The sequence below is a fragment of the Pezoporus flaviventris genome, unplaced genomic scaffold, assembly GCF_033815535.1.
Source record: "Pezoporus flaviventris isolate CSIRO_AGI_PZ_B2104156 unplaced genomic scaffold, CSIRO_AGI_Pfla_v1 ptg000073l, whole genome shotgun sequence".
Lineage (NCBI taxonomy): Eukaryota > Metazoa > Chordata > Aves > Psittaciformes > Psittacidae > Pezoporus > Pezoporus flaviventris.
Genome location: NW_026892621.1, coordinates 3,483,493 through 3,498,281, shown reverse-complemented (window position 1 = coordinate 3,498,281; position 14,789 = coordinate 3,483,493). Strand labels below are relative to the sequence as shown.

At 41.4% G+C, this 14,789-nt stretch overlaps 2 protein-coding genes across 4 annotated transcripts in view; both read right to left on the bottom strand.

Annotated features, from left to right (window-relative positions):
* ATG7 (autophagy related 7) overlaps positions 1-3,790 on the bottom strand; it is a 92,476-nt gene extending 88,686 nt beyond the window's left edge. Inside the window, exons 1-3 of one of the 3 annotated variants that reach the window (XM_061472928.1) lie at positions 3,651-3,790; positions 884-1,094; positions 607-661 (exon numbers count right to left, since the gene is read on the bottom strand). In XM_061472928.1, the coding sequence (XP_061328912.1) occupies positions 607-661; positions 884-1,061 (233 nt within the window). In that variant the 5' untranslated portion in view covers positions 1,062-1,094; positions 3,651-3,790. The remainder of the gene's footprint in view (positions 1-606; positions 662-883; positions 1,095-3,650) is intronic. The other 2 variants (XM_061472927.1, XM_061472926.1) reach the window with 2 other exon arrangements.
* A 7,306-nt stretch (positions 3,791-11,096) lies between these two features.
* Positions 11,097-13,408, bottom strand: HRH1 (histamine receptor H1). The gene has a single exon (XM_061472925.1). The coding sequence runs from the start codon at positions 12,855-12,857 to the stop codon at positions 11,430-11,432; it is 1,428 nt and encodes a 475-aa protein (XP_061328909.1). The 5' UTR covers positions 12,858-13,408; the 3' UTR covers positions 11,097-11,429.
* Positions 13,409-14,789: the final 1,381 nt, after the last annotated feature.

The window sequence follows — 14,789 nt, the reverse complement described above, 5'->3', positions numbered from 1 at the left end:
TTGACTCCCTTAACACCATTTTCCTAAACCTATATATTTCTGACCATTGCTAAAACTCAAGTACAGCAAATGTTAAAGATAAATAATAAATACTCCTGATGTAGTTTCCAAACTTCAGAAAGCTGAAAGGGAACTCTTCATGATTGTCTAAAGTGACTGCCAAAAGTACAGAAACAGAAGCACAGAAAATTGCCACAGGAAGGGTAATTAAACATGACATAAATTGACCTTTCATAATTTGACGTTCATCATAACGTCTGAGAGCATACCATGGTACCATCCATTTTCTCCTAACCTGAAATTCCTGACCCAATGTCACAGCTTTCTTCCAATCTCTTTGCTGCATACACTTTTAGTATTGTACCTAAAAGCTTTTACATAACAATTAATGGAATATCTCCTGAGAAATTATGCCAAAATGCACAAAGCCTCTCTAGGCTCCCAGCATCCTTGCCAAGCAAGGCAGAGAAAGTCATTTCAGTGATTTACATCTTTAGAATCCACCAGTACAAGCCAAATACGACACAAACTACAGATATCTGTTCCCATCTTAGTTATGTTGGTGTCTTCATATACAAATCAAGGTAAACCATGGTACGTACTTACATATCAAAGGCACTAAACTCCAGTGTCAAGCGAGCTGGCAAACCCAAAGGATCACCTAGACAAAAAGCAGTAACATGCTTCTTTTAAACTGAAATACCTAAATTTCCCTCTTTTTGTTAAAGTAAGTTATAAATTACCCACAGACACATCAGAATTCACAGCTCACCCAGCTGTATTTTCTAACCTTTCAGCAAAGTCTCTAATACTTAGAAGCAAAGTATCAAATACTTAGAAGAACAACAGAAGAAACTAAGCAGGATGTTCTATTTCTACCTACCATTGTAGTAGTATCCTTTGATAACTTTGGGGGTCTCATCCAGTCGGTACTCATTGAGTTTCTTCTGGGTTAGCTCATGCCAGAATCCTGCATCCAAAGCACTACTGAAGGGAACAAACTGCAGCTTTGAGATTTCAGGATCTACAGGCTGGTGCACCTCACTACTGACAGCTGCCATGATTTTAGTTAACGACTACTGTTAAACGGAGTGCTGTAAGAGGAGACACACCTGGTAAGTATTACTCAATTGACTATATTACTCACAACTACTCAAAGCTTCATTTTAATACATTTTGTTGGGTTAAAGTGTAGAAAGCCTTACTCCTCTGAATGTCTAACTTAAATTTTTAAAATGATTGATCAGAGGTCATTTCAAGGGATGAAGCAAAGTCCTTCCAACTTCCTGCGTGTAAAATTATGAAAGGCAAGTACATGTTCTGTTTGGCCAAGCTGCATAGAAGGATTTGATTTCCTGACAGACATTCCATGAGTTCTCCTATCATTTAGGATACTAACATTTCATTTTGCTAGGTCATCACTCTCAGCCTGTGGTGAGAACCGAACACTCTTAAAGTCTCTACAAATTGACAAGCAAAGCTAGCAAAGGGAAACTGAGCCCAAGAGAAGTCTTACAGCCAGCAAAGAGCAAACTAAATATTGCACTATGGTTTTATTGTTCTGAAGCTTGGATTGAACAGTTCAATTTTATTGTCCTGTGAAATAACTTGTGCAACAAAACCAAAGCTTACATGCTTCTATTTCATGCTTTTTGGAACATGAGAAAGGGAACAAGAGGTGTGCTGAACTTCTTAATAACTGCCAAATCGCCAGCTCTTCTCTGAAAGAGACAGTTATGCTTTTCCTCAAGCAATACTTTCCTTAAAGCCTTCAGTCTAATCCAGCTATGCCTTTTATGTTCAGTTTATACAGCTCATCTCCTCCTTCTACTGTAAATGCTTTCCTTACTTGCTGGTAAGTTATGGAATATGAAGTTTTGGACATAGGTTTGAAGTTTTCTGTATTTTTCATAATGGAAGCGGAATGGTTTGTTTTTTTCATGATGCCTTGCCTTAACTGGCATGTTGCAAATACAGCATTTTGTTGTCTCCCCACATTATTTTTTATTTTCTTAATTTTTAAGAGCTGCTGGAATGGGTGGCAATGTGAACTTTAACACTTTTCTGTGTGTAAGATGTAGCAGAAGTAGCAAACATTTAACTGTCACTACAACATGGGTCTTAAGCCTTACAAAATTTTGTTTGCCACTGAACGCCACAGAAAGCTTAGCATAAACCAGGCAAGCAATTGTTTGTCACACAGATCATACCAGTAACAGACTACACAGTACTTGATACTAAGGCTTTCACACTGAAATTTCTATTGGAAGGTTCAGTAGCTGACTACTCAACATTAATCCATTAACATCCCTCTCCCCTTTTTATCAGAAGCTTGGGAAGGTATTATTTAAGACTTATTAAGAAAATTAGTAACAAAAAGGAACACAAAGTTGTTAGTTTCCTTGCCAAGACAAGCTCTAAACTGAAAGTTTATTAATTTTAAATTTTCTTCAAGTCTTTTTTTCAACTTTTCAAGTAGGTAAAGCCTTCATTTTGCTTCTCCCCTGGCCCTAAATAAGTACATGACATACCCAATACTTAGTGTATTGTCAAAAACTTTACATAGCAAGCAGCCAGCTGACAGCACCTACATAACATACACTGAAAATACATGCCTAAAAGCATCCACTGGGAATGAATTTTAACACCCTGTTATTTTCATTAATAGTGCACCTAAAGAGTTATTGTAAAACTGGAGAAAATGAAACCAGGGGGCCTCACTATGCTATACACATGCAGAGAAGGACAGAAAATCACCTCTGATGTGCTAGCACTTTTGAGAAGATTCTCTAATGTAATGTTAATACTCACTTACATGCTTTCTTAATGCAAGATCAGTAAGCTAAGGTAAATTGGTGCAGTAAAATTTAGAATCCTGAAGATGAAATGTATACATGTTGTAGAACTTGCATGAAGGAACCCATTCAGCCTCAAGCAGTAATAATGGTCATTAGGAGGATACAATAATAAAGACTAAAAGAAAAAACAAAACCACCAACATTTCATATGTGGAACAAACCTCGAGTTTCAGAAGGACCCAGCTTTGAGTGCCTGAAGCGACCAGATCGACCAGAACGCCTCAGACACTTCTCAGTTCTCTGACTGGGAGCACACTTAAGACATGCGATCAGCGCAGATAACCCAGGGCGGAACTGCACTACCCCTTGTCCAAGTTCTAGCACTTGTTCAGAAGCATGCAAGCACTTAAAACTGATCTAATGGAGAAACATGTTGAATGGAAAACATGCCAGGACTTTGAATATTTGTCTTCCCCTTGACAGACATAATTAACCTGCGGTGAAAAGTACGATTAGCAGCTTTTAAACTGTCGTGAAGTTACGGGTTTTACACCAAATTCACGTAATTCCCTAGCATCTACAGTTTTTCTATAGGTTCTACTCCGTGGTCCCGTGTTCACCATTTTGAAGATCTCCTCTGTATCTCGGTGACAAAGTAAATTGCTATTTCCTACCCCTGCATCTCCACTGAGCTGCTCCTTGGCTGCTGCCTGTCACCAAGCCCCTTCTCGGGGCAGCCTCCCCCATTTCTCACAACCACACTGACAGAGAGAGGCCGCCAGCGGCTCCGGGGATGACCCGCCCCGCGAGCCCCCGCCTCAGCGCAGCCCCGCCGCCTCTCACCCCTCACACCGCCGCGGCCCCCAGCCCGCCCGTTTGCTCCTGACTGAAGCCGCAGCTGCCGCCCGGGAGCCCGCAGGGGACGGTCCCAGGGACCCAAAGCCCCCCGGGACACAGCGACCTCGAGGGGCGCGGGGGTGAACCGGGAGCCCGAGGGCGGGCGGGCGGCCCCAGGCCGGGCACAGCGCCCTCACGATCCGCTCACCGCCTGCCCGCTCCACACTTCCGGCATTGCTCGGTGGCACGGCGAAGTGACGTCACCCCGCCTCGGCCACGTGATGGAGGAGGAGGGCAAGCACCGGGGACCGGCGGCTGTCGGCACGCAGGCGCCATGGGGGGGTTCGCTCAGCCCGGGGCCCTTCCCTTCCCTTCCCTTCCCTTCCCTTCCCTTCCCTTCCCTTCCCTTCCCTTCCCTTCCCTTCCCTTCCCTTCCCTTCCCTTCCCTTCCCTTCCCTTCCCTTCCCTTCCCTTCCCTTCCCTTCCCTTCCCTTCCCTTCCCTTCCCTTCCCTTCCCTTCCCTTCCCTTCCCTTCCCTTCCCTTCCCCTGGCACTCACCCATCTTAGCAGAGAGACCAAGTCCTGTGGGAGAGGGGTCTGCACATCAACGCTCGCCGGCGTTACCTTAATGTTACCTCAGCATTACCTCAGTGTTACCTCAATGTTACCTCAGCGTTACCTCAGCGTTACCTCAATGTTACCTCAGCGTTACCTCAATGTTACCTCAGCGTTACCTCAGTGTTACCTCAATGTTACCTCAGCGTTACCTTAATGTTACCTCAGCGTTACCTCAGTGTTACCTCAATGTTACCTCAGCGTTACCTCAGCGTTACCTCAATGTTACCTCAGCGTTACCTCAGCGTTACCTCAATGTTACCTCAGCGTTACCTCAGTGTTACCTCAATGTTACCTCAATGTTACCTCAGCGTTACCTCAATGTTACCTCAGCATTACCTCAGCCCATCCCCACCCATCTCCACAGGCTGCAGCCGCGTGTGACAAGTGGGCGAGGGCTGCTCCGTGAGGGCCGCGGGCGGGGTGTGGTGTGCACTAAAACCTGCCTTTCCCTGCGCGGGGAGCTGTGCACTGCGTACCGCGCTGCTGTCCTAGTGAGAGAGGGCTCAGGGATCCCCTGTGAGGATGAGCTGTGAGCGGGAACCCCGTGGCCGGTCAGCTGTGGCCGTGTCCCGCTCCTCAGCAGCCATGCAGCTGCTCCTGGAGCGAGGTGCCCGTTTCCGTGTCTTCCCTCAGCCTCCTTGGTAAAAGAGAGGAGCACAGACTCGTGGAGGCCAGTCAAGGGTCACTAAGGCGGACTGGGGGTTGTAGTGTATGGCATGAGGGGCTGGGAGAGTCAGGCTGGCGTCGTGTGGAGAAATCAAGGGTGAAGGGGGTTTCATGGAAGTCTTGAGTAACCTGAAGTGGAGAAGACAGAGGCAGATTGTTCTCAGAGATGCACAGCAAAAAACAGGAAGGAAAAGGGTGGATATCAAAACTAGAAAAGTTCCAAATGAGCATGTGGAGAACAATCTGCCTAATGTGCCTGGTTAAGCACAGGGATCAGTTTCCAGAGAGACTTCATAATACCCATCCTTGGGGACTTGTCTGCACAAGCCTCTGAACAACATGATCCATCTTTGAGGCTATCTGTGCTCTGAGCTGGAGGTTGGACTAGATGGCATCCAGAGGCCCCTTCCAACTGAAAGTCTTGATGAGTCCATATCCATTTTCACAGATCCAGAATACAAAGTGTATTTTCTACAGAATAAGCATTGCTTCTTCAGGTGGTTCATGCCAGTTACCAATCAGGGAAAAAAAATTTGCCAGAGCAGCCTTTGTTTTGAAGTACAGAAGGCTGCAGTAACACCCAGATTGCAGAGAGGGCCAGCAAAATTGGGAGTAAGCCTCAGAGGAAGAGCCACCATGAGCAGCCAGATGAGCACGGGTAAGGTCATATAAATATAACTGTTCTGGCAGCACTGGAGAAAATATTCAGTGCTACTAAATACACGGATTTATACCTGATGTTTGGGTAGAGGACTTCCTGTGGAGAATGAGCCAAATAGACTTTCCAGGAATTTCATAAATAAACTGGAATAAACTTGGGAAGTTTTCTACAGATGCTATGCCTTGAATCTAACTGAATTGTGTACTCAAATTCTGCAGTTCCTCATGCTGCATGCCACTTAATGAGTATGGGTAGTACCTTTGCTCTCGGACACTTCATAACTCAGTTCTGCAGTTTATTTCCCCAAGGCTGGGTAATATTTTATGATGTCACTTTTTAGAGTCTTTTAGTATCTTTTTACGTTAAATATAAAGGGAACACTGATGGAATCCCATCGAAATAGCTGTAATGTTGTTACCCCAGTCTCCACTGGACTATACCCTAGCTTAGATTCATAGTCATATCATTGGTTATGAGAAAAAATACCAGTACAGGGCAGAGGGACCCTCTTCTATGATCCCACATCTGTGTAGTGTCTCAACTAGACATGTCATACCTGAAATCAGACCTAGATTTCTGCACAACAGTTGTAGCTTTGGGAGTATGGGAGATACATCTGATAGGCTTGCAGTCTTGGACTATCATTTTTACACAGACTAGCTGACCTGGGAAATGACCTTGAGATTAACACATGAAACTGCTAATGTATACATATGAGCACACTGCAGTGAAGTCTTAAGATACAAGAGAAAGAGGCAGTTCCAGTCAAATATCTCTCTGTGCCTGAGATCCTCTGGAAAGTGGCTGTAACAAAGCTAAGGAGGGGCCCTGATGGGCACCAGCAAAGCCCACCAAAGCCCAGTGGGCACTGAGATTTATGCTGGAATTGATTGATTGTTGTAGGTATGGTTTACTTTGTGACGTCTTCCTTTAAGCAAATAAAAGTGTCTGTAATAAACATGAGAATAGCAATCAACTAGAAGGCAGGCTCTCTAAAAACAAGAAACATACTGTTGGGCGGTTTTGGCACATAATTCCACAGCAACATTTTACAGAGAGGGATAATAATCCTGGAATTGAAGATTAGAATAAAATAGAAGCAGATTCAAACTCAATCATTCTTAGGGAATATGGACTGAACATGTTTTGGAGAAGATAAATTCTCAACTATTTCATTTAGCTTCTATTAAAAGTTTGATAAAAATAATATTTAGGTTATAGATTGCTTTCCTTTTGAGGATTTAAGTGAATTTTACACACTGTTCTCAGAGAACAAGACTACAAGATACAAGCAGAACCTGGCAGAACTGTTCTGTTATCACTGATTTCTCTGGCACAGTGCCTCTCCTTTGAGCACTTTGATATGATACAGAGAAACAGTTATTACCCTTCGAAGAACAGAGTTGAAGTAAAATGCATGTGTGGTGAGGAGGAAATTAGGTTGCCAGGCAGGAGACCTGAGGTCAGGTCCTAGGTCTGTGTTGGTTTGGAAAAATGAGTTATGCCAGATCACAACAAAAGGCATTTGACTTTACTCAAGGCATTCAATTTAATTACACAGGAGGCATTCATTTTAATGACATGTGCAGCAGTGGGTACTGTGTGTTTCTTGTAAGGAATAGTTTAGTTGAAACATACCCAAATTTAAAGCCAAGATATTTAGGTAGACAGCATAAAATCATAATGGATATAGATATTGTTAAAAATGGAAACATGGTTAGACTTAACCATGTATCAATGTGGTTTTAAGCCATGAGCATACACAACCATACATGTGTTTCAGTGGGAACTCCTTACACTTTTTAACTGCTGGAGATCTCAGATCACAGTTTTGTAGCAGCCTGGTGTGTGTGCTCGTGTGTCTGTGCATGTGTAGGGTGTACATCTCACATTTGACTCTTTTTTTTTTCCTATTTCAGATTGTAAAATGACCATGTAGAGACGCCTTATTTCGGTGTCAGGTACGTATGATTTTTAAAGCTAATTGGGAACTTGGTATCAGGCATGTAAACTGTTCTTATGAGCTATTTCTCACAAAGTGTTAACATTAATAGTTCTTTTTATCTTCTAATCTTCAATATACAAATAATTTGATGAAAATAAATTATTTTGTCATTTTACTTCATGAATAAATAAGAAATGAATATGTATGCGTAGTATTAACGTGGCATTTCCAAATGAAGTAATTCTCATTCTGGTGGAACACATGTACTGAAACTTTCAGGTGTATTCTTACTCCTTATTTTTGGGATCTTAAGCCACCCCAGCTAAGTTAGAAGGCTCATACTCCAGCATGCCTGATAAGCAGTGGGAAGATAACAGCAATCTGCAGAATGTGGGACCTTCTCTAGAACTTTTCACTCGTGTTTGTGTTGCTTCTATATTAATATTTTAAGATTAGAAATACATTTTTAAAGTGAATCTTTCATCCATTTTCATTTACTGTGCTATCACAAAGTGCATCACAGAGTGGTCTCACAGAGAATGTAATGGAGTTTAGATGATGAAATGAAGCCAAAATGTGCACCTACACTAATGTTTCCTTTATCGAGTGCTGCATTTCCTGAAAATGATGTGGGAAAAGAAACATGGATTAGATAGTGGAATGTATTTGCTAATTGCACTGCTCATTTAATAGACCTCCGTAATACATGGTATTTGATGCAGAAGCCCAGAATTCTTGTCATTACCCACTAGATGTCACCATTGACACAAAAAAAAATAAGTGAGAATGTGTTCTGCCTCCCAAAAGCTAGGTTGGTGTGTCAGGGACAGTAGATAACGGTCCGTGGTGAAACACACAACGACAGAAAAGTACTGTTTGTCTGCTTTGGCTCCTCCTTTGGAGAGTCCTGCTTTGGCTGCTCCCCGGAAAATCCAGCTTTGGTTCCTCCCCGGAAAGTTCTGCTTTAGAACTTCACGGAAAAGTCCCAACCCTTGGAGACCTTTCTAGATATTGCTAGCCACTTCTTCCGACGTAGGCTGGCCCCCTGTGTCAGAATGAATGTGCATTTTTGTTAGCATAAAAGCCTGTGCCTCATGAGTTGTGGAGAGGTAAACCTCATGCCACTTAGGTCAACATTGCCTCCATGGGAATGCCCACTAAGGTTGAGCCTGCCACCTTGCACTGTGATGATGTTTCTCGGAGCTGGTTTCCTGATCATCACAAGGTCCTCGGGGTTGGTAAGATAACCAAACATCAGCGATATCCTTTGCTGTATCTTTTGTTACCTCTATATTTTTCCTGTATTAATAAACTAGTTATTCTTTATTGTGTTGCATTTCTCTCAACCCGGAATCCTTGAACTCCAGAACAGTTGGTTGTTCTCACCACACCTTATTCAAAGTGGAACTCCAGTCCAAGAAATTTCAAGGAATTTATTATGTTCTCTTAAATGTGTGTGTCCTGTGACCTTGTTTGTTCACTGGCAAACACTGGAAATATTTTACAGGAAACCACGCCTGGAGTATTGTCAGGAGGCTTGGCCTCACATGGTAGTAGTGTTCTCCATACTTTACCCTAATTTGCTTTCCTCTGCTTCTCTTACATCCAGAGCCATTTGAATTGCCTATTCAGTAAAATAAACCCTGTTATGTACCTTAATGTTGTTCAATTGAAAATTTAAAATAGGCAGTATCCCATTTTCCTATTTTATTATTATAAATATCACATCAGAGAAGTCCATGATCACAACTTACTCTGTCTTTAGTATTAACACAGATTATGATTATGGATAAAAGTGAAGGGAAATTACAAAATATTCAGGCAGCTTTATTTGCCCATGTTTAGCTGTTCTGTGTTTCAGCTGTACCAGAGGTAGTCTTTGTTATAATCATTGTAATTTTTAGACCAATTTTCACTGATGTTGTTTAAGTTGCTGTTTCATGTATTAATACATGTTAAAGTCAGAAAAGATAAGACTTCTTGATAACCTTGGTAGCCCATGGGTGAGATTGTTTTGTCAGTCTACACTAATAACTGGAGCTGACTTATTTCCTCCGGGATCACCTAAATTACCATGCATTGTGGCTGGAGTTGCTGTTGCTATCACAGTAGAAAAAAAAAGATGGTAATGGCTGTGAATCTGAGCAATTGCTTGTGAAAGGCCATTGGATTAGAGCATACGTTTCAAAAGATGCTGCTTTGTAGTCCAAAAGAAGGGGTATTTTACTATTTGAGCAGATGCAGCTTTTGTAGTAGCAAAGTTGTCTGAATTCTGGAATGAATTTTGCTGCCTCTATATTCTGTCTATGTATTTTTACCTCCTAGATTTGAGTTCCCTAATTGCAGTTTTTCCTACATGGTACTTGAAACCAAAGTCAGCTAATCTCGGAACCTTGTATGATACGTTAAAAAGGACTGCAGTTTCTTCCTTTAGCACGTTTCCAATTTATGGAAATGCAAACATATTAGGGCTCCATTTAACATTTAATACTTTAAATACAACTATCAACATTCGGGTGTTTAATTTCAGACAAAATTGACAGAGGATAATACTTTGCATTTACTTAGTATGTTATAGCCAAAATTTGTGAGAATGAAGATACTACATAGAACATCCCTTCAACCCACCCCACCGAAATCTTGACAGTACTCAGTTGAAGGAGTCCCAGTTACATCAGGACTTTGTTGTTAAGCTAACTGAGCAATTTCAGAAGCAAAATAGTGGTGAATTCATCAGAACAACAAAATGAGCGTGAGGACATTGTTTCTACATTGAGCTCAGCTTTTCCAGATGAAGCTGGTTTTACAGATGCTTGTTGTTCAAGTTGTGGACCTGAGCAACACGACATAATGTCAAAGCCCACCCAGCTTTGAGCTGTAGGTTGTACTTACATGTCTTCCTGAGATCACTTCCAACGTATTCTGTTTTTGTGAGTTTCTCCTGAAATGTTGCAGCATTTATAGCATGATTCATAAAATGCAATTAACTATAAAGGACAGAAAAGGTAAACACAGTTCATGTGTTTTATTTTTGGTTTTGCAAGCTTGAGTTGTTGCTCATGAGTTTGCCTCATTATAATAAGAAGAGTTCGCCTACTACAAGATAAGGGTATATGGATTAGTAGTGCCATTGCACACTTAGGTTAATTGCCAGCTTGTAGGAAGAAGAAAATACATGTTGTCTATAATCAGCTATATTCTGTGAGTCTAGAAACAGCAGCATACCCTTCCTGAATAAACAGTGAGACGGGGTTGAGTTGGAAAGCCTTAGCGAAATTTCTAGGACATAAACCCCAGTTTGTTTTTGTTTTCAGTGAAGTTAACATGTACAGGTCTAAATGAAGCAAGCACAGTATCAGAGGTGCTGTAGGTTACAGGATGACTTGACATTTCAAAAAAGTTTATGATTTGATCGAAGCTGTAAATAAATAGATTTTTTAAACAGCTGAAGCTTCTTTCTGTGACTATGCAAAGTACCTCTACGTGCAGATTTCACTTCACAAGCAATGTTCCCAGGTTTAAGTAAGTTTAAAGAGAAAAGATATTTGGCCAATTGCAGAAACATTATCTCTTCTTTTGCTGTAGCTGAATAATTTATAGTCACTGAAGATCTCTATTTGTATCTCATTTTTGTTCTACATGACGAAAGAGGTAATATCAAGTTGTAAGCAGTGTATCAGTTCTGAGATTGCCCCTGAGTTTTTCATATTCCTGATGTGAATTAGTTCCTCTTCAAATGTGTAAAGCTGTTAAATGCACGCTTCGCACTTTTACTAACACTTGTTTATCAATTACAGTTTTCCAAAGTCGTGTACGTTCCCCATTGTGTTTGTCTTTGAAACTGGAACATTTTGGTTGGTTGAAATCTTGAGCTGCTTTTAAGCTGACGAAAATCAGACCAATATCAGTGAATGTGAAAGATCTTTTTGAATGTCTTCTTGAAATTCTGGTTACAAAGAGGATACAAGAATGGATTCAAGGTGGAGTTCACATAGCCAAGCCATATAGTGAACATGTGGAACTGTGAAAAACTTTCATGCCCATGAAAAGCTATTACCATAAACAATACAAAATAAGGAATCCAGCACAGCATAAAGGCTGCCATTATGACCCCTAACTGCTTAGCTGCTTTCCTCTCCCTGTTCACATGCAGTCCTTGAGTGTGTGTTTTGGAATGGGCATGCAGACTTTGCCAGGTTTTCCTCAGGTAAGACAGTCCTTTGAAATCCCTGTTCTCCGGCTTTTCCTGAGGACTGCCAGCTCTTTCAGGGTTAGGATTGGAGCCTTCTCCATTAGGTACCTCGTCACTGAAAGTCTGGCTGTCTGATGCATCACTTAAGTCACTGTCTTGTGAGCAAGGCTCCTCTTCAGTTTCGTTCTCTTCTGTTACACACACATGCTTCTTTCCTGCTTTGTCCTGGCCTGGCTCAGACTGGGCAGTGGTAAGAGGGAAACAGCCCCATTTAAGGACTTTCCTATTACTCTTGCCAACGAATGCCTTTGAAGACTTGTCAGGATTACTGAACTGAAGCTCTGCCTCCATATTTTCAGGCTGAGGGGAACTTTCTTTGTGTTTGGGAGGGCTGTTCTCATCTAAGACTTGATTTTGGAGGCAGATGTTTTGCTTGTCCTTCATCTTACGTTGATGTTTGGAGTTTTTTTCTGAAACAGACTGATGTGATCCATTGATGAGCTCTCGGTGTTGACAGTGTTTTCTAACAGCTCTGAATATTTTATAGTAGAACCACAACATCATGATAGAGGGTATGTAGAAGTTCACAATGGCTGTCAACACTTTAAACCAGGTGACTTCAGAGAATTCAGTTTCACACTTGGTTTCGATTACTTTCCTTTTCCCATCATTAGCAAAAACATGCCATCCTAGGATTGGAATGACCCACAGGAAAGAGAGCAACCAAACCCCCAAAATCATTACCGAGGCTCTCCTTTTTGTTCTATACCTGAGATATTTCAATGGTTGCTGAACTGAACGATAATGATCAATGCACAATATGAAGAGATTGAAAATGGATGCAGTACTGGCCACATAATCCATTGACAGCCAGAACAAACAGGCTGGTAAGCCTAGAATCCACTGAGAATTGAGGAGATAAACAATGTTCAGGGGCATAACAGCTGAACCAACAATCAGATCTGCAATAGAGAGGCTGACAATGTATAAATTGCCAACGGTTTGCAGCTTCTTTTCGGTTTTCACAGCACATAGTACTAATATATTCATAACAACAGTGATGAGTGAAATGCTTCCCAGGAACACACCTAGAACAGCTGGTTGACTGATAGTTGAGTTGTCTGCAGTGTTTTTTGACATCTTTTGCACAGGAACACAGAATGAAAATCAGAGAAGACGTCCACGCCTTGGAAATTCAGTCTTGGTTTACTCTTCTGGATGAAAATGAGTGCTGGATTGCTTTGTGATTTTTATTTCCACAACTGTAAAAAAGAAAAGAAATGTGCTCAATCACTGTAGTACTAAAATAAAATAATAAAACTAATCTGTGCTTATGCTCAGCACTGTCCCTTTTAGGGCTCTCCCAGATAACATGGTTTTACAACATTTTAATTTGTGTTCTATGAAAAGCACTGGAGCAGGCTCCATGAACCAATCCACAATGGTTTGCAGAGGTGTTTCATGGGGCTTCATATAATTCTACCACAGAATCTGGAGAAGGAATTTCTGTTCTCAGTGTTTTACCTTTTTATATGTCATTAAAGTGACAATGGCTTTAACCTGCCAGAAGGGAGATTGAGATGAGCTCTTAGGCAGAAGCTCTTCCCTGTGAGGGTGCTGAGGCGCTGGCACAGGGTGCCCAGAGAAGCTGTGGCTGCCCCATCCCTGGCAGTGTTCAAGGCCAGGTTGGACACAGGGGCTTGAAGCAAGCTACTCTAGTGGAAGGGGTCCCTGCCCGTGGCAGGGGTTGTAACTGGATGAGCTTTAAGGTCCCTCCAAACCAGTCTATGATTCAGTGATCAAATAGCTATCATGAACCATAACATAAAGTACATATTGGCAAACCAATTTAAAATGTTGATATAAAGCAAATTAACATGTTTTGTATTAAATGGTTTTCAACAAACCAGTGATTATTTACAGATTGCATCTAATAGGCTGAGCATAGAGCAGTTGGGTTTAATTATCCACCCATAATAGGGTACCATATCATAGGATCAAATATGTCGAGTGACAATGCATTCCAAGCAATAAAGACTCCAGCCAGTACACACCTTTAGCTGATATAAAGTCTCAAACAACTCCTAAGGTCACAGCCAGTGACTGTGTTTTCACTGGTAGGCAGTTGTTCAAATTACATATAATGAGTGATCTCTTCCTACCCACACATTTCAAACATTTAAAGATGGCAGCCCTATTTTATTTCAAATACAAACTAATAAAAGTTCAGAGAAAACAATAGGATTTTTCAGGATTAGTATGCATCTTGCAACCTCTCAAATGCATATAAATATAGGGTCTTTTAGGTTGAAGTCTGCTAGTTGTTCAGCTGCTCAAGAAACATATGCGAGAAATGTCCTCCCATAGCTGTCAGAGGCTGTGTCACTCCCACAAGCCTGCTGTTGCTGCTTGCTGTATTAAAGTGGGAAGTAAACTGGAAATAAGAGGAGTTGGGACTAAACACAGCAAACCCTTCCTTTATGCCTAAGAAATTATTTTAATACTTAATCCTTAATAGATGAGCTATCTTTATTTGCTTAGAACTTTGGCATAAGCCACATGTAAAGCCTTAAGAATGGAATTCTTTAAAATCTTCTGTATCCCCATGATTAGAGTGCCCAAATTCCAGTACATGCAATGCAGCTAAAAAAGCAAAAGGTTAACCTACTAAACACCCACCATGTCATGTACAAAACCTATTTTACAGTGTTTTCTAGTCGCATTCATCTCTCCCTCCTATTTTGCAGGTGCTGTCAAGCAGTGGGAGATGTCATTTGCACAGACACAGTGGTGTGTAGCTTTATGGTGACTTGATGTGTATCAATGAACTGTAGGTGCATCCTTCACTTATGTATGGAGGTTATGTATCAAGATCATAGGCCTTAATAGTAAAACGTGTTATGTTTTCCATTTTCTAACACAAGCATAGTAACTCAAGTATTTGCAATAAAAGGGAAAAGGGAGAGAATGTAGAGGTAAGGAAAGCCCCTTTTCAATGTTGAGTAGTTATGCTATTCCATTTCTAGAAATTCCCTATGCCTTTGGTGTCTTCTGCTTCCCGACTGCAAACTT